At 45.0% G+C, this 23,577-nt stretch overlaps 1 protein-coding gene across 4 annotated transcripts in view; it reads left to right on the forward strand.

Moving 5' to 3' along the window:
• The window catches only part of LOC129132430 (protein FAM219A-like), a 260,614-nt gene extending 240,017 nt beyond the window's left edge, over positions 1–20,597 (forward strand). For 2 of the 4 annotated variants that reach the window (XM_054651499.1, XM_054651501.1), the window contains 3 exons: positions 17,680–17,760; positions 18,135–18,189; positions 20,439–20,597. In XM_054651499.1, the coding sequence (XP_054507474.1) occupies positions 17,680–17,760; positions 18,135–18,189; positions 20,439–20,597 (295 nt within the window). The remainder of the gene's footprint in view (positions 1–17,679; positions 17,761–18,134; positions 18,190–20,438) is intronic. The other 2 variants (XM_054651500.1, XM_054651502.1) reach the window with 1 other exon arrangement.
• Positions 20,598–23,577: the final 2,980 nt, after the last annotated feature.

The following is a 23,577-nucleotide window of genomic DNA, read 5'->3' on the forward strand; positions in this document are numbered from 1 at the left end:
GAGTGCAATTACACTTTTTTTTTATCTTTGGATTCTTTTGTCTTGACCTTATTAAATCAGAATATTTTATACCTACCTGTAAGGGGTCTTCTGGGAGGCCTGAATTCTCTTCCCAGTCTAGACACCACTGAACTGGATGAATATCTTCCCTTTGTCCCATTTGAGGGATGTTCCATATTTCTGGTATTTGACATCCCCAAGGGGTATTAGTGCAGTCTGTCAGCCAATAAATATTCCCTGAGGTTATTTCCAGATCTGGTTTTGAGATATTACAATTCTCAACAGTATCATTCTTATGTGTCCATTATAAGGAATATTCTCCTTCCATCCCTGACCAATTAGCATGGGTGCTATTTCCTTTCCACGTATTCCCAAATTTTTGTCAAATTGCTGACTAAAGCTCCCCACAGAACTGGATTTTCTGCAGAGGTTGGTGTTGGCAAACAAGCTGTTATAGAGGTTACATTCTGTAATCTGCCAAAATCTTGCACTAGCTTTAAGATCACATTTCCCTTCCCCAGAGATTACCAACATAGTTTCTATTATTATTATAATTATGCAATTATTTATCATCTTCATTTAGATCCAATAAATAATATCCCCCTAGAAAATCATATCTTATACCTAAAACAATAGGGTTTATATACAAAAAAACCCTTGCACAATGTTAATTAATCTTGTTTCTGCTGTGTTTAATGTGTGGTTGCTGGTTTTACCCTCGTGTGATAGACCCAGAGTTCGATTCTTTCTACCTTAAGTGCTGTGTAGGTTACCAGGAGAACTTGAAAGGGTCCTTTCCTCTTTTCTTTCAAGGGTTCAGAGTTCCAGGTCTTTACATATACAAAGTCCTCAGGTTGGTATGGGTGAACGGGTGCATTCAAAGCAACTGGTCCTGATATGGTTATAAACCAATGGAGTACAGCAAGAGTTTTTCCTAAAGAAGTTAAGTATAGATTTAAATCTGTTTGTCCCTTTGAATGTATTTCTCTGGGAATGGATGGTGTTTGATACGGCCATCCGTACAGCAATTCATAGGGACTTAGTTTGGTTTTTGACCTTGGCTGAATTCTGACTCACAAAAGAGCCAGAGGGAAGGTCTGTGGCAATTTTAAGGAAGCTTCTTGACACATTTTGCTAATTTGTCGTTTCAAAGTCTGATTCATCCTTTCCACTTTCCCACTTGATTGTGGTTGCCAAGGTGTGTGTAAGACCCATTTTATATCTAGAGTTTTGCTTAGCTGTTGCACCACATCTGCTATGACATGTGGGCCTCTATCTGTGGACATCCCAAGTGGCACCCCAAATCTTGATATGATTTCTTTAAGCATGATTTTTACCACTTCCTTAGCTTTATTGGTGTGACAGGGAAAGGCTTCTCACCATCCAGAAAATGTATCTACCAATACTAAAAGATACTTACACCCACTTTGCCTGGGTAATTCAGAGAAATCTATTTGCCAATAATCTCCAGGTAAATTTCCCTGTTTAAATTTCCAGGAGGTGGCCTCTTCCTATATATGGGATTGTTTTTTAAACAAATTGGACATTTCACTGGGATTGATTTGGCTATTTCAGTCTTTCCTGTGCTGAGTACAGAGCTTTGGAGACTAGTATCATGGACGCAATTCCCCAAATAGGTTTTGTTGTGTTCTTTTTTCCATTATTTTTCTCATTACAGAAGTTGGAACTATAATGTGTTGGCTATCTGTTAGCCACCATCCCTCCTGATTCTTAGTGGCTTTTAATGTGTTTGCTAAGCACTGATCCTCACTTTCATAATTAAGCCTAAATTCAGATAGGTCAATTTCTGATGCTAACACTAGGATGACTTTTTAAGCTAGTCCTTGAGCTGCTTTGTCTGCCTATCAGTTTCCCACTATAACATTAGTTTGTTCAGGTTGATGTGCTTTACAACTCACCACTGCCACGTCCTTTGGTTTTTTAATTTCTTCCAAAAGTTGTAAAATTTCTTTTTTGTGTTTAATAGCTGATTGTTGCCCTGATAGCAGTCCTCTTTCCTTCCATATAGCTCCATGGCCATGAATTACACCAAATGCATACCTAGAATCAATCCAAATATTCACCCTTTTGCCTGCTGACCAATGCAATGCTTGTTTTAGTGCTATTATTTCTGCCTTTTGTGATGACATGGTAAAGATCAAGCTTCCAATACTTCAGTAATGGTCACCACTGCATATCCTGCCATCTGTTTTCCCTTCTTAACAAAACTGCTCCCATCTGTGAATCATTCTAAATCAGGATTCTTTATTGGCTCATCTCTCAAATCAGTTCTGCTGAAATATACCTGTTTGACAGTTTGGAGAGAATAATGTGCTGGGGCTCCCTCATCCACTGCCTTTGGATCAAGGAACACAGCTGGATTTGTGGCTGCTGTCGTCTTCAATTCCACATTATCCTGTTCCAAAAGCACAACTTAGTATTTAAGCATCCTGCTGGGAGATAGTCAGTGCCCCCCCTTTTGCTCTAATACAGATATTACCATGTGAGGGATGTTATAAATGATCAATCAAAAGCCAAATTATCAAAAAAATGCAAAAAGATTTATTTATCATTTTCCGCGACCAAAATACGGTCCTCAAAACCACCACAGCCAAAGAGACAGCGTCGAGCCTTGGATCGGCGCTGGGTGAACCTGGATCCGACCTCTATCGCATCGAATTCCCCCGTTCACGAGAGCTGCTTCTAGTGGGGATGTTTTATACAGTTTATTGTGCCTGAGGAGAAGGAGTCACAGTTTCTTTTGTAACTCTTCACATTCATAGTTGGTTCTTTCACTGTGCAGAGCTGGACAATTGCTGCCTCCTGGTTGATAGCCAGCATTGATTGAATCCCGGGAAGTCGCGTATTCACATGTATCTTTCTGGCTACTTCAGCTATCTTGATCGATGTTATCCACAGGGTGATGATCGCTCTTAGGCAGTTTCCAATGACTCGGGGTAACGGTGATCATTGCACTGGGTGCGTCTATTCTTGGGCTAAATGCCGATCGTTATCTGGCCATCTCCAGGAATTTTGGAGTTTGAATAGACCCGCCTCTCAGGCTGCTTGTGGTCAGAGACTCTTTTGGGTTTCACAATCTTTATAAATTACATTCTTTTATCGCATCAATTATTTCTAACATATATTACAATCCCTCCCCTTTAATATCAACCCATTAATTCATGCTCCCTCTATATCCCAAATTACTATTTACTTCCTACTTCTACCCTCCACCTTTAAGGATCTCCTACAAAGAGAAAGCTTTATTAAATTCTCATTCCATGCTCTCCTTGCGGGATTCCCTGATAACCATTATAATTGTTCCCATTTGTTTTGACCTGTTTCTCAAATTTTGCCAAGACCTCGGCAGCATTGCTTGCATACTTCCCTTCTCCCAGGCTCATGATCTTGGACATGTTGTTTCCGGAAGCCAACTCTGGGTCCACGGGCACTACAGCTATCTCCATGCCCTGTACCACAGAGTGGATCAGTCTAATAAAACAAGGAATTAGACATGGGAGGAATAGGATTCCTGGTACTGAACACAGCACAAAAAACATTATTTTGTTCCACCAGGCCCCATCAAATAATCTGTCCCACCAGGATGACTGCAAGATCGAATTCCATTTCTGAACTTGGACATGGGTCACTTTCTTAATTTCAGCTGCCAATCTTCTTATGGTTTCTCCATAATCATCAATTTCGATACAACATTCTGATTCATTGAATTTTCTACACACTCCCTCTTCTTTGGACAGCAAATAGTCTAAAGCTATTCGATTCTGGTACACAAATTCTCGTACCTGAGTGTGCTGCTGACTCAACAAATCCAGGGCCTCTGAGTTGTGATTTGACACAATTTCCACCACTGCCTGCAACCCGATCAGCCGGTTCAGTAGATAGATTGGAGTCCTATATCCATAGCTTTCGTCCTGAGCCCATGTGGCCGGCCCATAATAATCAATTATCCTTGCTGCTGGCCACTCCTCCTCCCCCCAAGTTTGCCTGCCACTTATGACAGGTATTTTCTTCAAGCTTCTTTGCTCCCTCCTCAGGGTTTCATAGAGAGGAGCCCCTAGTAGGTTACTTTTTGTTTGGGAGAGAGTGAAGAAAACTGGCCGGATTATGCCCAATGTGCATGATCCTTTCCACCTTGGAGGTAACTCACTGTATGCTTTCTTTCCACAAATCAAATAAATTCCATCTGAGGCTTTCCATCTGATATTAGTTTTCCCTGGGTCTCCCCAATATCCTCTCAGGCCTGCCAAGGATTGGTAAGGATTAGCTCCGCGACTCTTGACCCAGCAAAGTCCTATTTGACTATTCCAATCACAATTTGTTTCATTTTTCTGACTCCAGTACCCTGTAGGAGGTTCTGGTTGCCAAACTTTGCTCTTGCTGTTTGAATTTACTGTCAGAGTGGTTATACACAGAGTGTATCCCACCATTTCGGTATATTCTTTCCCTTCTCGACTGATGCAGATTGTCCCAATCACTCGTTGATCCAATACCCATCCTTCAGGTCTCTGTGCCAATTTTGAGACCCTTGGTTGTCCCATTTCAAAAGCTGTTCCAGAGCCAAACCTTCATCCTTTTCATGGCCACTTCTCTGCCAATTTCAGCCCCCTGCAAATCCAACAGTTTAACAATCCCAATTCTGTGGCAATTTCCTGCATTAAATCAATGAATAAGTTCCGGTCCTGGGAAGGTAGTTTCCCGTCAGCGTATTGTTTCTCGAGCAGTTCGTACTGCTCCCCCAAAGTTTTCAATCTTTCCTGTTCCACCCTTTTCTTTCTCAGTTCTGACTCCCTCCTTTTCAGCTCCTGAGCAATCTCTCTCATTTTTCCCTCAGGATCTGTTCCATCTTTGTTTCTCACAAAACAGACAGCCCTATCATATTGCAGGCAGACTCTATCATTGTTTGCCTGTGCTAAGTCCAATATGGTTGGCTCTCTGTTCAGGGTGAATTTGCTGTCAAATTTTATATTTCTTTCCACCCAATACATTTTCCCATTCATCACACACATTCCCAGTTTTGAATTGTCATAACACAATGGATTCACCTGGTGATATGCTACAAAAATTGATTCTGTCTTTCCCCCAACCCACATTGTTCGGTTACATTGACTGCAAATGGGGATTGACATTGGTTCTGCATTCCTTTTCAGTACTCGGTGTTGGTGCTTGTCTGACTGCCCGTTCTGCGTCCCCGCCTTCAGATCCAAACACAAGATCTCTTTGCCTGATTTGCACAATTTGACCCGAGTGCCGTTTATCAAACAGTACCTGCCAGACTCCCTGATGCACTCCTCCGGGGCTTGGTATGCTGAGATCCCCCTGTCCCTTTTCTCAATGGGACCATCTGAGTGCACTTACTATCACTCATCCACGGAGCTCTGATTTCTGTCATGGATCGGGGTCTCAATGTGCAGACTCTGCGTCCCGCACATGGCTAGGCTCAGGCCAATCAGGATTCCCACCAGGCATACTTCTCTGCCTTTGCCTCCACCCCCTGGGGTGCCACCAGCGGCGTGGAAGACCATCTTCGCAGCAGCAGGAGTATTCTTCAGGGAATACATTCTCAGACCTTGCCACATACCTCCTCTTAAAGGCGCCCCACCTTGAGATCTTGACAGTATCTGAGCTACACAGTACTTTGATTGACTTCCGACACTCCACATCCAAAATCTCTGCCTTAGATTTGAGTTTTCCACGCACCCCATTCTGAAAAATGTGGAACCACTCTTGTGAGTGTAATTCAATAATTCCTAAATTTGTGGCTAAGGCTAGAATACGGTCAGTCAGCTCAAGGTCCTCTTCCAGACACTGGGTGCACAATCCCTTTGGCCTCTGCCCCTTCTGCAATGTATAACAAAATCCCCTTGACAATATTCACACTTGAAGTGTACAAACGGATAGCATACACAATCTGACAGTATACAACCTAAATGTTCACCGTCGGTCATTTACGAGGACATTGGAGCTTGATCTTCAGTTCTCCTGGAGAAGAGGTGATCCTCCACTCGGGAGCCTCTTCCTGATGCTCGACCTTCTTCACTCTGGACGCGTGTGTCCAACCTTTTTCCACCATCCGAATGGCCATGTCTGTTGTCAGAAGGACAAGAAAGGGGCCTTCCCAGTGAGGGGAGAGGGGTAAGTCTTTCCACACGTTCACAAGTACTCTCTCACCTGGTTGAATTTTGTGGATAGCAAATCCCAGAGGGGTGCTCTGAGATACTATCCCCTGTTTTCTCAATTCCTGTAAGTTTCTGTTTATCGCTACCAAATATGTTTGAATTTGGCTGTCCTCCAATGTGGGGTGTCCCACTGGCATCCCGTGCTTATATGGCATCCAATATAGCATTTCGAAGGGTGAGAGCCCCGTCTCTGAATGAGGCATTGTCCTGATATTAAGCAAGGCAAGAGGGAGGCATTTCAGCCAGGACATCCGGGTTTCTAAAATTAATTTATACAACTGCGCCTTCAAAGTCTGATTCATCCTTTCAACCTGTCCCGAGCTCTGGGGATGCCATGGGGTGTGGTATTCCCAACTAATGCCCAGTGCCTTTGCCATCTGCTTAATAATCTCCAAAGTAAAATGAGTCCCTTGATCTATGTAATTCACCACCCCATATTGGGGCACAATTTCTTCCAGCAATTTCCTGGACACTGTCTGAGCCGTTGCCCTTGGACTGGGGAAAGCTTCCACCCCATGGGTCAATTTGTCTACTATTACAAGCACAAATTTGAACCTTCCCACCTTGGGAAATTCAGTAAAATCGACTTGAATTCTTTCAAAAGGTCGGTACACAATGGGGCGACTCCCCAAGATTGCCTGTCTTGCCTTAGTTTTGTTAATTTTCTGGCAAATCAGGCATCCCTGTACCTCTTGTTTGGCCAGTTCATAGATTCCTCTGCACCCAAAAAATTTCAAAAACTGTTCAGCCAGGGCCTGAGCCCCCCAATGTGTTCGCTGGTGCAGTCTCCTCAAAATTCTCCTGGTAAAATCTTTAGAGACTAATTCTCTCCCATCCGGTAGTTTCCACTTACCTTCTTCCAATTTTCCCCCAGTCTTCCTAAAACTTTCAATCTCCTTTGGGGACGGTTGAGGAGGGTCGTCGGGGACCTTGATCCCTTCGATCTCCGGGGTACTTACTGTCATCAGTGCCGTGGTCTTGGCCTCCTGGTCTGCCAAGTTGTTTCCCCAGGTCCAGAACTGCATCCCTGCCTGATGTCCCTTCACATGGACAACCGAAATTTCCTCCGGATCCCTTATTGCTTCCAGAATTTGCCGGATCAATTCCCCGTGCATCAGTCCCCATCCCCGTGTGTTGATCAACCCCCTTTCTTCCCAAATTTTCCCAAAGATATGAACCACCCCAAAGGCATACCTAGAGTCTGTAAGAATTGTTCCCTTCTTTCCCTTCAGTCCTTTCAAGGCTCTCAGACCAACCTGCGTTCAGGGAGCCTGCTTCTATCACTTTCCCTGTTTGCCCATCCACGACTGCATATCCTGATTTCCTTTTCCCTTCGATCACTCTGCTTGAGCCATCTAAAAACCGTTTTTCCCCTACCTCAAATTCCTCCTCTTCCAAATCCACTCTTATCTTTGTCTGCAATTCGACTGCTTCCACACAATCATGGACGAGTTCCTCCGAAGCTTCCCCAAACAAGAACTGAGCTGGGTTTTGTGCGGTTGTTGTCCGCAATTCCAAATCCTGTGAGTGAATCAAAATGGCCTCATACTTCAGCAATCTAGCACGCGTGAGCCATTTATCTGCCTTCTGCTGTAGTATGCCCCGCATATTGTGTGGTGCAAATACTACCAAAGGTGCTCCGAAAGTTACTTTCTTGGCTTCCTCCACCAACAGTGCTACAGCTACAATCGCTTGCAAGCACATGGGCCAGCCCCTGCTAACAGGGTCCAAAAGCCTAGACAAGTAACCCACCAGTTTCCTGGCCCCTGCCCAGTCCTGTGTCAGCATGCCATGTGCTGTGTGATTGCTCACATCCACGAACAACTGGAATGGCCGTCTCACATCCGGGAGGCTCAGCACTGGTGCTGCTGTGAGCGCTTCCTTGACCCCCCCTGAATTCATCCTGGTCCTTTTCTGTCCATTTGATTCTGTCTGTCATGAGTTTTTCATACAAAAACTTCACCTTCTCGCTGTATCCTTCAATCCACTGCTGGAAATATCCCAACAATCCCAGCAATTGCCTAACTTCCAGTTTTGTCCGTGGGGGTGGCAGGGCAATAATCCCTGCCACCCTTTCAGGATCCAACTTCTTTTTCCTTTTGGTTAACCAATGTCCCAAATATCTGACCTCGGGCTCTGTGAACTGCAACTTCGACTTAGACACCTTCAATCCTTTTTCCCCTAAAAAGTTCAAAAAGTTCAATGGTACTCATCCTCACAACCTCCTCCATTGGGCCTGCAATCAACAAATCATCTACATATTGTAGCAATTTTGTTCCCTCCGTTGGTACAAAGTGACTCAGCACTTGTTCGAGTGCTTGCCCGAAAAGGTTTGGGGAATCAACAAAGCCCTGAGGCAACAATATCCATCTGAGCTGCTGCTTCCTGTTCGTTTCTGGGTCTTCCCACTGAAACGCAAAGTAATGTCTGCTGTCCTCTGCTAAAGGACAGGTACAAAAAGCATCCTTCAAATCGATCACACTGTACCACGTGTCCTCGGGAGAGATGTTATTTAGCAGGGTATAAAGATTCGAGACCGTGGGGTAAAAAAGCCTCTTATTGGCGTTATTATAAAGCAGAGCAATAGGGCTCAGGAGCTCAGTCCCTGAGTAGGGACCGGGTGCCCGAGGCTAGCTCGCTCATGCCAACGCCGCGGGGCTACCATCTAGCAAGCATGGTGATTATCAGCTCTATAGTGATTGCAAGCTCTTAGGATTTCAGCTTTGCTTGCTAGGTAATAGTGCCCTGGGCTTGAGGCTGCAGCAGACGGAGAGAGAGGAGAAGGAGAAGGCGCAGGCTGTTCCACGGAGATGGCTTTATTTGGGGAGGTCTGTGAAGGGTCTCTGCTCTTCTTTCTCCCCTAATGGGGTACAGTATGCTTCTTTTATAGGGTTGGAAAGGATCCAAGCTTGACTAATGGTAAGGAGTTAACATGACATTGCCTTATAGGGTTACAGAGATAGGTTAAGGGCGGAGGACAGGGAAACAGGAATTTTCTTTTGCTGTTTCAGCATTCCTATTGTTCATATTCTCCATGGTGCTTTTCCTAAATCTATGGGGTTTACTACAGTGGGGAACAGTGTCTTAGTCCTTTGACTCACAGCCCTTAAATCCTGCACTAGCCTGTAGCTACCATTCATCTTTCGCACTGCCAAAATCGGGGTGTTGTGCCCGGACATGCATGGCTCCAACGTTCCTTTCTTTATCAATTCAGCAATCACTGGTTTCAGTCCCCTCCTTCCTTCAATGGGGATTGGGTACTGTTTGACCTGAATGGGGTCTTCTGTCCTTTCAATTTCAATGTGGATTGGCTCTATGTCCAACCTCCCGGCCTCCCCTTGGACATACCAATCCTTTGGATTAATTTTCTCCTCATCCTGGGTGGTGAGTTTATACAATCTCACCTTGAGCTGGGAATCTTCCACTGCTAAACCAATTTCTAATGCCACCATCAAATCTCGTCCCAGCAAATTAAAGTCTGCATCTTTTATTAATAACATATTTCCTATACACTTTTTAGTTTCTGTCTCTATTTCGACATTCTTTATGATCAGAACCTTAAAAGGTTCCCCTTTTGTTCCAATTGCCATCATTGCATCATCGCTCAGAGAGCACCCTCGTGGTAACTGCTGCACCATGGTCTGTTCAGCCCCGGAATCTACTAAAAACCAAATATCCTGTCTGTGGCGTCCCACTCTCAATTTTATCAAGGGCTCCCTCTGTGTTCCGGACCCCAAACTGAAAAGCCCCTGACACCCCTAATCTTCCTGAAACATAGTTTGATCCTTGACCTTGTTGGGACAATTCTTCCGAATGTGTCCCTTTTGCTTGTAGTGGTAGCACTCGATGTCCTTCTTCTGGTTGTTTGAACCCTTTCCCTGGGAAGGATTTTGCTTCTTTGCAAGTGCCATTTTTGCTGAGTCTCTGACCTGTTCCTGTTTCTGTGCTTCCCTCACTGCAGCCACTAGCACTTTTACCTGAATCTTTTGCTTTTCTTCGTTTCTTCTCATGTAGGTCTTCTGGGCTTCCTGGAGCAATTCCTGCAGTTCCCTGTCTTGCCATCCATCTATCTTTTCCAATTTCTTCCTTATGTCTTCCCATGATTTCGCCAGAAATTGGGTTCTCAGCAAAACCGCCCCAATCCTTGAATCAAGGTCCATCCCGGAATACATTCTCAGGCTCTTTCAGAGCCTTTCCAGCCATTCCGTGGGGGTTTCGTCCTTTCCCTGACATTCCCTGAGTACTTTACTCATATTTTGTCCCTTTGGCACAGCCTCCCTGATACCTTGTATTATCATATTTCTCAAATTTATAATTTTCTGCCTCCCTTCCTCAGTCTGGGCATTCCAAGATGGCTTTTGGTCCGGCCACCTCTGATCTCCTCGCTCCCCCTGGGGATTCCTGTTCTCCCAATCCCTGACTGCGGCTTGTCTGATCATTTCTCTCTCCTCGTTGTTGAACAGCGACCTCAGGATCGCATTGAGATCCTCGTACATGTAGGTGCTGGTTCCTAGAAATTCATCTAGTCTTTCTGCCACCCCCAAAGGATCGTCCATCAGTTTCCCCATCTCTTTCTTGAAAGCCCTCACGTCCCCGGTGTTGATCGGCGCATGTACGAAGCCAATAATTCCCAGAGCCATCAGTAGGGAAGAGACGGGGCTTTTCCTCCTCGTCATCACTGTCTCCAGTGGTTGCCCTCCTCATTCTCCGCCTCATTCGATGGGCCGGAGGAGAGTTTGCTTTCTTTGGGGAAAATACCTGTTTCTCCTCAGTCTTGGGAAGGGTCGGTGGCTGGGGTTGCTTGCATGGGAGTGGAGGCGCCGTTGCCTGCCCACGTGGGAGAGAAGGTGCCGCGGCCAGCTCCGGTGGGAGCGGCGACGCTGAAGCCTGTCCCTGCAGGATCGATGCCTCAGGAGGCAACACAGGCAGCGGAGGTACCTGGGCTGGTGTGGGCTGGGGTGGAGGGACAAGGTAGGGAGATGAAAGGTTTTCCAGCAGTTCCCACTCCTTGCCCCAGTTTGCCGAGCATCTGAGAGCTCTGATCAGGTATAACCCCGAACAAGCATATTTCCACATCTCAGCGTACTCAATTTCCTCTGTCCTGGTTTAAGGCAAATTTGGGAGAGAATCTCCAAAGGGGGGGCCCTCCAGAAAGCAAACCCACACGGCTCCTCCCCCCAACTGGTTTGGGAAGAATTCCTCGGAGAGAAGTGGAAAGAACCTGTTAATTTAACAGGCACAGCACCCCCCAGCGCACAAAATGAACAATACCAGATGACACCACTCTTTCACCACTCTGAAAAAAGATGACAAATTCAGAAAGTCTCTCTTGGGGGTGTTCGCTCTGTTATCAGTCCCTCCAGCACTGGGGCAGCTGCTGCAGACATAGGGTGCAAACTCTTGGTGTTCCCAGGTCCCAGTCTGGAGCGGGTTCAAGTAGGTCCAAAAAAAGGAACAGAGAAACAGTCCAGGAAGAAATTTGGACTGTTTAGCTAAACTATCTAATGAGCAGAAGCAAGAGCAAGCAGAAGCAAAGAAGCAAGAGACAGAGCAAAGCAAAAAGCAAAAGCAAAAAAGCAAAAGACGCACTAGCTACTGCCCCGTCTCTGTGTCCCGCCAGCCATGGGGGAGCAGCTGATAAGAAACCCAAACAAAACTTTCACTCTTCAGAGCCAGTCTTGAAGGCACAGAACATAATATCCAGCATAAACAGCACACACAAATGGGGATACAAGCATCATAACGTCACCCTAGGACGGGCAGTGATCAACTACATGGCCGTACAGGGATTTGCATGTCCATATCTCAAAAGTGACGAACACCGGCCAAACCACATATTTCGCAATCTCCTTTCCCCCCCATTTTCCCATCAAAAATGTATCACCTTTTCCTTGGACTTTCCCACCCTCCTGTGGCTGTCGTCCTAGTGTTCTAACATCCGTCCCAACGGGCTTCCCCTCGGAATTTCAGGCAGAACCTTCTTGGGATCTTGGGGAGGTTTTTCCTGGGGCTTTTTCTGGCACTTACTCTTTCTCAATGCCATTTTCCCAAAAAACCCGTTTGCTAATTTTCTCACCTTGTGTCCTTTGGCTGGGATTCTCGACACAAGTCCCAAGGCTCTGTCTGATGTCAATTTCCTAAGTCTGTGAAACACTACCAGTCTACTCAGCCACGCAGAGAACCGTTCCGCAGGTCTTTTGACTGGTATGGAGCATTCTTACCTGATTCTCCAGATCAGAAGGTGGACCGGCTCCCACATTATTTTGGGAACGTTTTTTCCCCTCCTGACCCAACCGTGATCGATCCCCTGAACTCCCTATGAGTCCCAGGTCCCTCGTGTGACAAGAAAAAACAGTCTCTTCCCCCGTGACCGACCACTTCCCTCACAGGAGATTGGAACTGCGATTGTGGGGTCCACACTCACTTCGTGATAGAATCACGTCTCACACACATGCTCAATCACACCCCACTCAACCACACGGTACTCATGGTTCCTTTCCCACGTGGATTCTTCATGCACGCCAATTTTCTGAGTGAAAAAAAAAGCATCGTGGCCTTGGAGATCCCTCTTTGGATCATTTTAAGTTTCTGAGAGCTCTAGGCCTGTTTTATCCCTCTTTAGCTGTAGTTCTGGCTTCGGTTCGGTGTTTGATTGGTTTCGCGAACTCCCAATCCCATCAGGCCACTGAAATCAGCGGGGCGCCTCCTGACCGGAGAGGGGTCCCCGAACCCCAAATTCAAATCATGTCGGGGTCACCAGAATTGTTATAAATGATCAATCAAAAGCCAAATTATCAAAAAAAATGCAAAAATATTTATTTATTTTTTTCCCCGACCAAAATACGGTCCTCAAAACCACCACAGCCAAAGAGACAGTGTCGAGCCCAGGATTGGTGCTGGGTGAACCTGGATCTGACCTCTATCGCATTGAATCCCCCCCGTTCACGAGAGTCACTTCTAGCAGAGATGTTTTATACAGTTTATTGTGCCTGAGGAGAAGGAGTCACAGTTTCTTTTGTAACTCTTCACATTCATAGTTGGTTCTTTCACTGTGCAGAGCTGGACAATTGCCGTCTCCTGGTTGATAGCCTGCATTGATTGAATCCCGGGAAGTCGCGTATTCACATGTATCTTTCTGGCTACTTCAGCTATCTTGATCGATGTTATCCACAGGGCGATGATCGCTCTTAGGCAGTTTCCGATGACTCGGGGTAACAGTGATCATTGCGCTGGGTGTGTCTATTCTTGGGCTAAATGCCGATCATTATCTGGCCGACTCCAGGAATTTTGGAGTTTGAATAGACATCCACCTCTCAGGCTGCTTGTGGTCAGAGACTCGTTTGGATTTCATAATCTTTATAAAATACATTCTTTTATAGCATTAATTATTTCTCACATATATTACAAGGGACAAAAACAGTTATGTGCTGTCCAGTCATGAGCTTCCTGGCCTCTTGGATCAGTAAAAAGTTTGCAGCAACTGCTCACAAGCATCCTGGCCATCCTTTGCTCACGTTGTCCAGCTGTTTGGAGAAATAGCCCACAGGTTTCCTCCAGGTTCCCAGCTTTTCCTTTAGGACTCCCAGGGCTAAATGCTGCCTCTCATGCACAAACAGTTCAAAGGGCTTGGTTTAGTCAGGAAGCTGGTGCTGTCATTAATGCCTTCTTCAGTTCTCAGAAGGCAGTTTGGCACTCAGGAGTCCACACCAATTGTCCTTCCTTTGTTTTTTTTAGGGCTTCATAGAGGGGCTTCACTAAAAGACTAAAAGTCCATAGTTTAATATCCACAACCAGCACCACCTGACCACTCCCAGAAAGCCTGGTAATTCTCAGATATTCTGCGGTTCTGGAGTTTGGCAGATTGCTTCCTTTCTGTCAAGGTCAAGAATTCTCTGCCCTTGAATGATCTCAAAGCCCAAATAGTTCACAGTTGTTTTTCCTATTTGAGCTTTTCTTTTAGTTACTCTGTAACCATTCTGTCCCAGAAAGTTCAATACACTCATGGTCATTTGTAGGCATTGTTTTTGGGTCTCTGCTGCCAGCAGAATGTCATCCACATACTGTAAAACTGCTCATCCAGTGTTATTTTTCCTCCATTGTTCTAATTCTTTTGCTAGTTGATTTCCAAATGATCCCCTAAAGCCTTGTCTCCATTTCCAGTCCACTCTCCCATGACCTACATATGCGTCTAACCATGTTCCCCAGAAATTCATCATTCACCCCACCCGCTCTTTGCCTCAGAGCAACCATCAGCTGTAAATCATCCTCGTCCTCTCTTCCACACTTTAAGCACCTCTGCCCTATGCTGCATGCAGAACAACACCTCTTTGAAACCCTTTGCCTTTCTTTTCCTTTTCAAGTGCTAAAATTAATGGATCTTGTGGGATCCTCCAGCATTCCTATTGCCACTCCAGATGATTTCTTACAGTGAAAAACAAGTCAACATAAGGAACTTTATCCCAGTTATTTTCCCTTCTACAAAACAGCATTAATTGCAATATGGTGTTTTACTGTAAGGTTCCATCTTTAGGCCACTTCTCTTGATCTTACAGAGTGTAAAGTGGCCACAACTGATTACAAACTTCTGTAAGTTTTTCATGTGAGGAGATCACCCCCAATTTGTTTCCAATGTTTCAAGATGCATCCCAGCGGTGACACCTGTGACACCCCTTTCGAGGTTTTTTTTTCCCATTATAAGCAATTACTGTTTAGGAGCTCCTTAGAAGGGACTCTAACCTTTCCCTTTTTGAAGGGACTCTAAACCTTCCCTTTTCCCACCTTAGGTACCTTTAAATCCAGCCCTGCAAAGCTTTGGCTGCACCTTACAGGCAAGTTAACACCTTTAAAGTAAAGAATGCCTTTGTCTTACCAGGGGTCTTGCTCCGATTTCCTTCAGACTAGGGATCGAAGGTTCTCCCTGAGAATCCCTCAGTGCTGGCTGGAGGTCCTGTGATCCCTTGGATCCATTGAAATTCAGGAGTATGTTCCACCTGGGTTGCCAAAACTGTTACCAAAAATTTGGTAAAAAATAAAAAACTCCTTAACATCAGTGTAGCATTAAGAAGCAGGCATTCTTTATTTGGCTGGATACATGGGGGGATAGCTCCTCCCAAAGTCATGCATGCTGAGTACAGGACAGTTTCTGTTTATATACTGTATTTTGCATACATATTCATTGATTGTCCTGGACTAAACATACACATGATAATCATTTCCCTGAAATCATTAACATATTTCCCCTCCCCTTTACACATGTGTTCTTCTGTCCTGTGAGTCTCTCTGGACGTCCTTGGTGGTAGTAGACCCCAATGTTCCAGGTGACCTGGCTGAGGTGGCGGGACACTGAGGCTGGTGAACTTCCAGTTCTCCTTCTTACACAATGGGCCTTGTGCAGTTTCCATTGGCCAGTAGTTTTGGAGAACAAGCAGTGTATTAGCTCACCAGGTAGAGGCCGTTTATCATCTGGTAACACAGGCAGAGTCCACACCACCATCTGCACCACTTCTGCACAGACAGATATTGTAGCCTGCTCTGAGGATAACCTAAAATCAGATTTTGTCATAACGTATTTCACATTAAGTGATTAAAACCACCAAGACAAGAATCTCATACTAGGACACATGCAGATGAAAGCAGCTCTGACTACAATCTGGCTTTTTTCCAAGGACAATGGAAAGCAAGCATAAAAACAATCAGGATGCAAAAGAAAGATTTTGATTGAGGGCAAAGACACAATTACAATTTTTGTCTGTTGCAGAAAAATTGACGTTCTGTATTATTATGAATGAAGACATTTCTCAAGAAAAAGATGTAGTGATTTTTTAAATTTGATTAAATAGCACCACAAAGGGCTCTTCTCTTAGATTCCTTGATGTTTTGTTTACTCATGTTCAGTTTTGTGCATGAAAGAACTGTTGTGAAGTAGGTAGCACTGAATTAATGTATTTTCCTTATTACAACAGCTCTGAAGCCTGTTTTTCAACACATAAAATCTAATAAGTAATTAAAGGTGCAGAGTCATCATCAGCCTTTGTTATACTTCTGGTGAAGTAAAGGTCTATAAAATAATAGAATTTTAAAAGAGCTAGTCTGACTGGACTTTTGTGCGGCACCCACCAGCTCATATTCCTCATATTACTAAATTTAGGAGTGAGACCTCAAAAGTGTTGTATTGTGGAGGTCTGTGTAGGAGCTCATGCAGGAAAGATTGAATCTTTGATTTTCAATAGAATAGTAGGAGCACCAAGCCTCTGTATTTCCCCAGCTTCCTTCTCCCATTTATTTATTGCTAGTGTCATGTACTCATTGCTAGAGGGAAAAAAAGAATTTCTAGAGGAAAAAATGAGCAATTTGATACAACAAGCAATGCTAGTGATCAGGTTTACCAGAATGAAGTGTGGAGTGTCCCAACTGTTTTTTCTTCCAGGGAGGAGTGTGTTCTCAGTGCATGTCCAGTGTTCATCCCTGTGAAACTGCTCTGAACTACCCAGACACACAGCCTGCTTCCTCTGAATTGCATCCATTTAAATGTCTTCACTGATAAGGGAGGACTTGCAAGGAAGTTGTCTTGATTTAAAAAAATCAGATGTCTGCTAAGGAAGGCAGGAACCTTCCTAGAATGGAAACATGATCCCCCCTCCCTCCAAATTATTATAACTTTGAAATGACAGGGCTTCCAGGCAAAAATATGGGAAAAGCAATAGACGTTCTTTACCAGAAAATATATATGTATATAAGAACAGAACAAACAACAAAAAAACCCCAATAACAAAAGTTTTCCCACACGTTAAGCACCACTTTCCCCTTTGGTGTAGTTATGACCACAACTGGCAGGGGGTGCTGGTGGCTATGGTGAGACAACAGCTGCAGTGACTACCTTGCAGCCAGCAGAGGGTGCTAGCAGTCTCTGGTGAGGCAGGGAAGGTGTGATGATTCTGCCTGGCTTCAGGAAGCATTCCAATGTGAGCTCGGCAACCTCCATCATGTGGTGATGGAGGTTTGGGTGAAGGGGAAGAGAGGAAATTGCTCTTTTTGTAAACTCACAGGCAGTAATCAGTTTAGGTACCACCCCTGGCAGCAGGCAAGAGTGGTGAAGGCAGGCAGATCCAATCCTAGTACCAAGTTACAATGTAGTAGTACCCCTGGCCAGATACACACACTCCACCACCCACGTGGGCACTCTCCTTGATCCCTGAACCAGAAGGGAAGAGACAACCTAGCCCTGCCCCCATCCCCCCTGCAGGGTCCTGGTTAAGCTTACATATCTTGCGATATCCCCCAAACCACAAAGGGGGGGGGGGGTGGGGACGACAACGAGGGGGAACTGTGACAATTTCTGGTACAAATTATTCTGGGATACACCTTATGAGCCCTCCCCAAAACATAAGTGAAACAGAGAAAGCAAAATATATGGCTTTGCTCTAAACTATGTGTGGTACTGAGCTTTACTGTATGGTTAACGGGCAACATTTAATTATTTCAGGCTCATCATTCCCAATAAAGGCTATTCGTCATTAGATCAGAGTCCAGATGAAAAGCCACTGGTAGCCCTGGATACAGACAGGTATGCAAAGGGTTAATAAGATTTTATGTATATATATTACAGTGCAAGCAAGTTTTCATGCTATAGTGCAGCACTGAAGCGAATTTCTGCTGAAACTGCTCCTGTGGGACACTTGCACTCTTCCTTGCTGTGCCCTTCAGCACATGCTGTAACAAGTCTGTGTGTGTAAACAAGTAGGAAGAGACATGAGTAAAGAATACTTTGATGGAAAGGTCTCTGGGTTTCAGATGAAAGTTGGTCTCCAGACTCCCTTGATGTAATTCCTCTGTGGATGAAGTACAGCTTCATGACACAAGAAAGATAGGGCTAACCAGGGAATACAGGTCTCTCTAACTGTTGTTTCCTTCTTTGCTGCATCTTGTCATTCCCTGCAGTGATGATGACTTTGACATGTCCAGATATTCCTCCTCAGGATACTCATTAGCTGAGGTGAGTTACATTCTTTCCTGCAATCTTTGCCATGAATGCTAATAGTTGAACAGCCAGAAACAACTTAGAATGGCCTTGTGCTGCCAGAAACAGCTCCACAAGGAATTTACCAGTGATGTAGACTCTATGAGCCTGGAAGGGGCCATGGCAGAAACTGTGTCATATTTCTGTCTTTCCTGGCGATCCAGTTGGCTCCATCCCTACACTTCCATGGCACAGACACAGATCTGCCCATCGGCTGTTATCACAGATACCTTTGGATTCACTCAAGCTTTTCCCAGTTTTGCTCAGTCGTGCAGTGTTGGCCCATGTGGTGCAAATGCATCAACTTTTCTGTCACAGCAGATAAGAAACTGTATGCATGTCAAGGACACGAATAAAGGATCTGAGGGTGTGCTGTGATTTCCAGTTCTTGTGGGAGTCAGAGTCACCCAGTGCATGTTTATTTGGAGCACCAGAAATTCTAGGGAGGACTTGCAGATATGAACTTCTGCACTTTCAAATAGAAAAGGCAGGGAAGCTCTGGCTTATTAATCCCTTTGCATTGTTTCTGAATATATTCCCAAGGTCTCTTGTGAATTAATTGTTCAGGCTCCAGGTACTGCTTCTGCAGGATATGATTTTACATCCAAGATGTGGAACAGCCATTATGCACACAAGCCACTGGGAACTCTTCCCATTTGTATCTCTTCCTTGGCAAAATACCTCTGAAATGCAGAGAAATGTCCAAGAGCAGGGACCAGATCAGCTGATCTGGACCATCTCTGGGCCCTGATGAAGTGTTGTTCACCCAGATCTGGCTAGACAGCACTTGAATTTGAGATTACAAAAAGTCAAGAAGCTTTACCACCTTTCAACTGCTACAGTGCCCCAGACTGAAAGGAGGGACTGCCCAGCTGCCAGTCAGTTTATTATCATTATTATTACATTACTTTAAATGGGGATTAATCTTTATGGAAAGATTATTCCAGATTAAAATACTGTATCAGTTTGCTACTCTAGATATTCCTATTCTGGAAGAAGTTTAAAAAATAGAAGGCATGTGTCTTGGTTTGAAAGACAGGTTTCTGCTAAGGAAGGCAGGAGCCTCCCTTGGAATGGAAAATATAACACCCTTCCTTCCGAATTATTATAATTTTGGAATTAAGGGGCTCTCAGGCAAAGATATGGGAATAGGAAAAACAGTTCTTTACTAGTATGTATAACAAGGCAAACAAACAACAATAACTATGGCATTAACAACAAACAGAACCAGAAACCCAGTAACAGCCTTCCCAGCCGCAGGCTCTTTCCCCTGTGGTGTAGTGATGGTCACAGCCGGCAGGGGCGCTAGTGGCTCTTGGTGGGCAGGGCAGGTGCGATGATTCCCCCACGGCTGCAGGGGGTGCTGTGGCACGAGTTCGGGGAGCATGCGATAATGGCAGACTTGACCGAGATGAGAAGGCATGGAAGAAAGGCTTGCTTTACAAACACCCCAGGGGCATCTGATTGCAGTGCCCCAGCAGGACTCTTGGAAGCAGCAAGCTGGAATGGCAGGAATGAGCAAAAATCCCGGGGTGGTGGACGAGATGTATCAGAAGCTCCACGGCTGTAGGTGGAACTGCGGGACCTCTCGGCAGGCAGGGAGTGCGGGGCTATAGTATAGCGAAAGCTCGGAGCAGTGACGAAGAAGAAATGGCAGGGGCGGGGCAGCGGCAGACCCAGTTCTGAGCAGGGCAGGAAAAAGTCCCAGTACAACGGCTACTCTTATGAACAGAGCTCCACTCAGGGTAGAAGACAGGCAGCAGGAGACTGAATCCCGCAGTGGTGACGAATTCTCTCCACATCGACCGCAGCGTCTCTCCCCTCCGAATGCTGAGAGCACAAGAGAGTTAGGGGCTGCACCCAATGCCGTTTACCCAGTCTAAATCTTGCAGTATCTCTGCTGTTCACGAGAAACCCCATGTAAAGAGAGAGTAGCCAGCTGCACCCCTCCCCTGAGCTGTGACACCTTCTTTTGTCCCTTTTAAGTAGCCAGTCGTTATTGTCTCCTAGCAACATGTATGAGGGAAAAAAAACCCACAAAAAACAATAGGAGAACTAAAACCCCAACAGCAGCCCTCACCTGTGGTCAAAAACTGGAACTCTTTCATTGATGGGACAGCTGCTAATGATAGGGAAATCTTTTCAGAATAAAGGACTTCTTTCCTCTTCCAGCCATCAGAAGGAAGAAATCTCAAGTGTTTGTCTGTTTGTCTGTTTGTCTGTAGCAGATCAACCAAGACTTGAACATCCAGCTCCTAAAGGATGGGTACCGGTTAGATGAGATCCCAGATGATGAGGACCTCGACCTAATTCCCCCTAAATCTGTGAACCCTACCTGCATGTGTTGCCAAGCCACCTCTTCCACCGCCTGTCACATCCAGTAGTGAGGCCAGCAGTGCTTTCAGTGCTTTCCACTATAAAACTTAAGTCATCGCTTCCTCCTATGGTAGGACATGCACCTCTTTGTGTTCATGGAGCCAGAAGAAACTCAAAAATTTATGATTGGTTAATAAGTTATTTTAAACTATGATAAAACAAAAGACAAGTTGATCAAAGTGCCAGGCACTGCCTGGCAGAATGGACTGGTCTGGAGAGCAAATGCAGAAGGGTCCAGAGATACCTCCTTGGTTTGTGTAGGCACTGGAGATGTTTTGTAAGGTGTCTATTCCAGAATGGGAAGGGTGAGATGGAGCTGCAGTTACTGCTGCCCACTGAAACCAGTCCATCTACAAGATCAGGGGTGAGTCTGAGGTGTCAGAGGATTTTACCTGTTGGAGAAGATCAGTTCTTAATTGATTCACTAAACCTGATACATTTGCATAACTATACTTATACTGTAACTGGGACACAGAAATAGGAACAGAGGAGGGCATCCTTTCTTATGGCAAGGCTAGTCAGGATTAGCATGATGCAATTCATTTACTTGTAAAAGGGACAAATAGGTGATATTTCACTGTGAGTCAATACTAGTTAGAGCTGTTGTGTCACATATCTAATGCACTCTGTCCTTAGCTCCACATTAAATTATCACCAAACACATTGGATTCAATCTGCAGTCTATCTATGCTCTTCAGTTCAGGGATTCAGTCTTTGCCCAAGAATACCATACTCCTGAGTTCAGACCAGCCATGTATAATGACTTCAGCTAATACTTCATTTCTGCGAGACCCATGTGCTTTCAGAAATCTTAAAGTGTGTTCAGCTAAGAAAAAAGACAGAACTAGAACTGTTCAGTCTGAAGGTCAGTGCCAGAAAAACTAGTTGAAGAAAGCACATTTTCACAGAGCTTGGCTGTTGATATTGTCTTGACATGGCATCTCTTTGTGCCCATGGGAGAGATTTATTAATGCTGAAAGGTGTCTTTGGTGGTGTCAGACTGCTGTTGGCACATACTACGTTTGCTCTAACCTCAGACAAGTCACATTCCCTCTTGACATCCATTCCTTTCTGCAGCACAGGAGAGAAAGCTGGCTTCACAAGATCCTACCACCACTCTGCATCCATCTGCATGGATGTTGCCAAGTGTGTGGTGGACACCATTGATAGTATAGTTCTGCAAGTAAGATGCAAAAAGCATTCTGTAGAAGTTTTGCATGTATTTTCAAAGTACTACAAAGAAAAGCAGCATAATTCTGCTTTCCTTCTCTTTACCATTTTCTGATGTTGTTTACATGCATCAGAAGGCTGCAGAGTGGAGGTTAGTAAAGAGATTAAAGAACTTTGGGAGCAGATGTTTGGGAAGGATGTGTTTCTCACACATTTGGCAGCTGACTTGCACAACTGACTTCTCAATCTACATGATGCCAGAAAGAATGCATAAAAAGATTTGGTGGCACAACAGCACCATCCACTGCTAATGAAGTTAAGGAACTTAGGAGTCCAACAAGGACTTGAAATACAGATGCCAGCCCCTGTGAGAAACATGCACCTGGTCAGTCTGGCATTAATCTTGTGTAGGTAATCCCAAATCACAACTTCTTCCTTTATGCTGAGTTGCTGACTCTTCTGCTACAGGGCTTGTGCAGCTCTGTCACAGATGTGGGTTTGTATAATGAGACGTGGTTCAAGGTTTGGAAGGATCCCTTACATAGGAAATCCTTGAAAGGAAGTGACAAGGATGCCATGTTCTAAAGGTGAAAAGCACCTTAAAATGAGCACTTTTCCATGCCTTCCCCTTAGGCTCAACCTAGCCAAGTTTGCCCTGTGGCACTACCCATTTATTCAGATAGTTCTTTTGAAACGTGAGAAGTGGAAATAGGGTCATGTGAAGAGTCAGCTCTGAAGGGTGGTAGAGGTCAAAGCCAGGGTATGTTTACATTGGCACATGTAGCCTGTGCTTGCTGAGCCAAGCAGGAGCCAGGTGATAAAGCCTACTTCATTCTAGGTAATAGTGGCCATACCCTGTGTGAGCTTTAAGGGAGAATAGTAAAGGAAGACCCCAGGCAAAAGTGCCAGTTTATACCCTCAGATCATTAAATGGATGCTAAAAGTAAGAGCATGAAAGTGCCATGGGAATATCCCAAAGGAGCCATTCGATGCTCTCTTCCCTGCCATCACCATTCACTATCTCAGTTGCACTCTGAGTGTTGTAGAGCAACATGGGCAACAGGACAAGTTGCATCTTTCCTTGATGCCTGTGGATAGCAGCTCTTCCCATTGCTTTCCTGACCCAGTTGCCAGCAGAAACTGGTGGTGACTGAGCCTTTCTCTTTCTGTAAAAAGCTGCTCCAGTAAAAGATGGATTTGCTCCTGGAAGGAACCCATCTCACCAGTTGTGCCTGGACTGTGGAGTCGTTACAAGTAACAAATGGTGATACAGGTGGTAGGGTTGCATCGGGGAGTGGAAGGTGCAAAAGAAGTCTCATTAAAATGTGACTGTCTCAAATGTGTCACTGGAAACCAGCAGAGTAAGCACCAGGAAAAGAAAAGGCCATGCTGAGATAACTGCTATTATCTGCCGAGATGTTTGTCCTCCCAGAGCAGCATTCTGTAGTTGCCCATCCAGCTGCCCTGGATGAGTTCACTAGGAAGAACTGCTGTCTACCTGGGCTGCATTCTTCCTTCTGAACTGGTCCAAAAAGAGCTGTAACTCCACCTTCTCCATCTGTTACTCACCTTCCTCAAGTTCACATGATATAGGAAATGTGAAGCTTTTTGGGGCATGTAATATAGACCCACTGAGATAGCTGTAAAAATTGGACAAGCTCTCTTCACAACATCCCTTCTGGTTTTTATCACCTTCATCTCCATCCCCAGCTCACTGATTTCTGGGGTAATTTTTTTTTCACGGAAAAGCTGGGATAGCAGCTGTGTTTGGCTTGTAGCTGCCTCTGTCCTGAGACAAATATAAGGCAACCATCAAAC

This window comes from Agelaius phoeniceus, chromosome W (genome assembly GCF_051311805.1).
Source record: "Agelaius phoeniceus isolate bAgePho1 chromosome W, bAgePho1.hap1, whole genome shotgun sequence".
Classification (NCBI taxonomy): Eukaryota; Metazoa; Chordata; class Aves; order Passeriformes; family Icteridae; genus Agelaius; species Agelaius phoeniceus.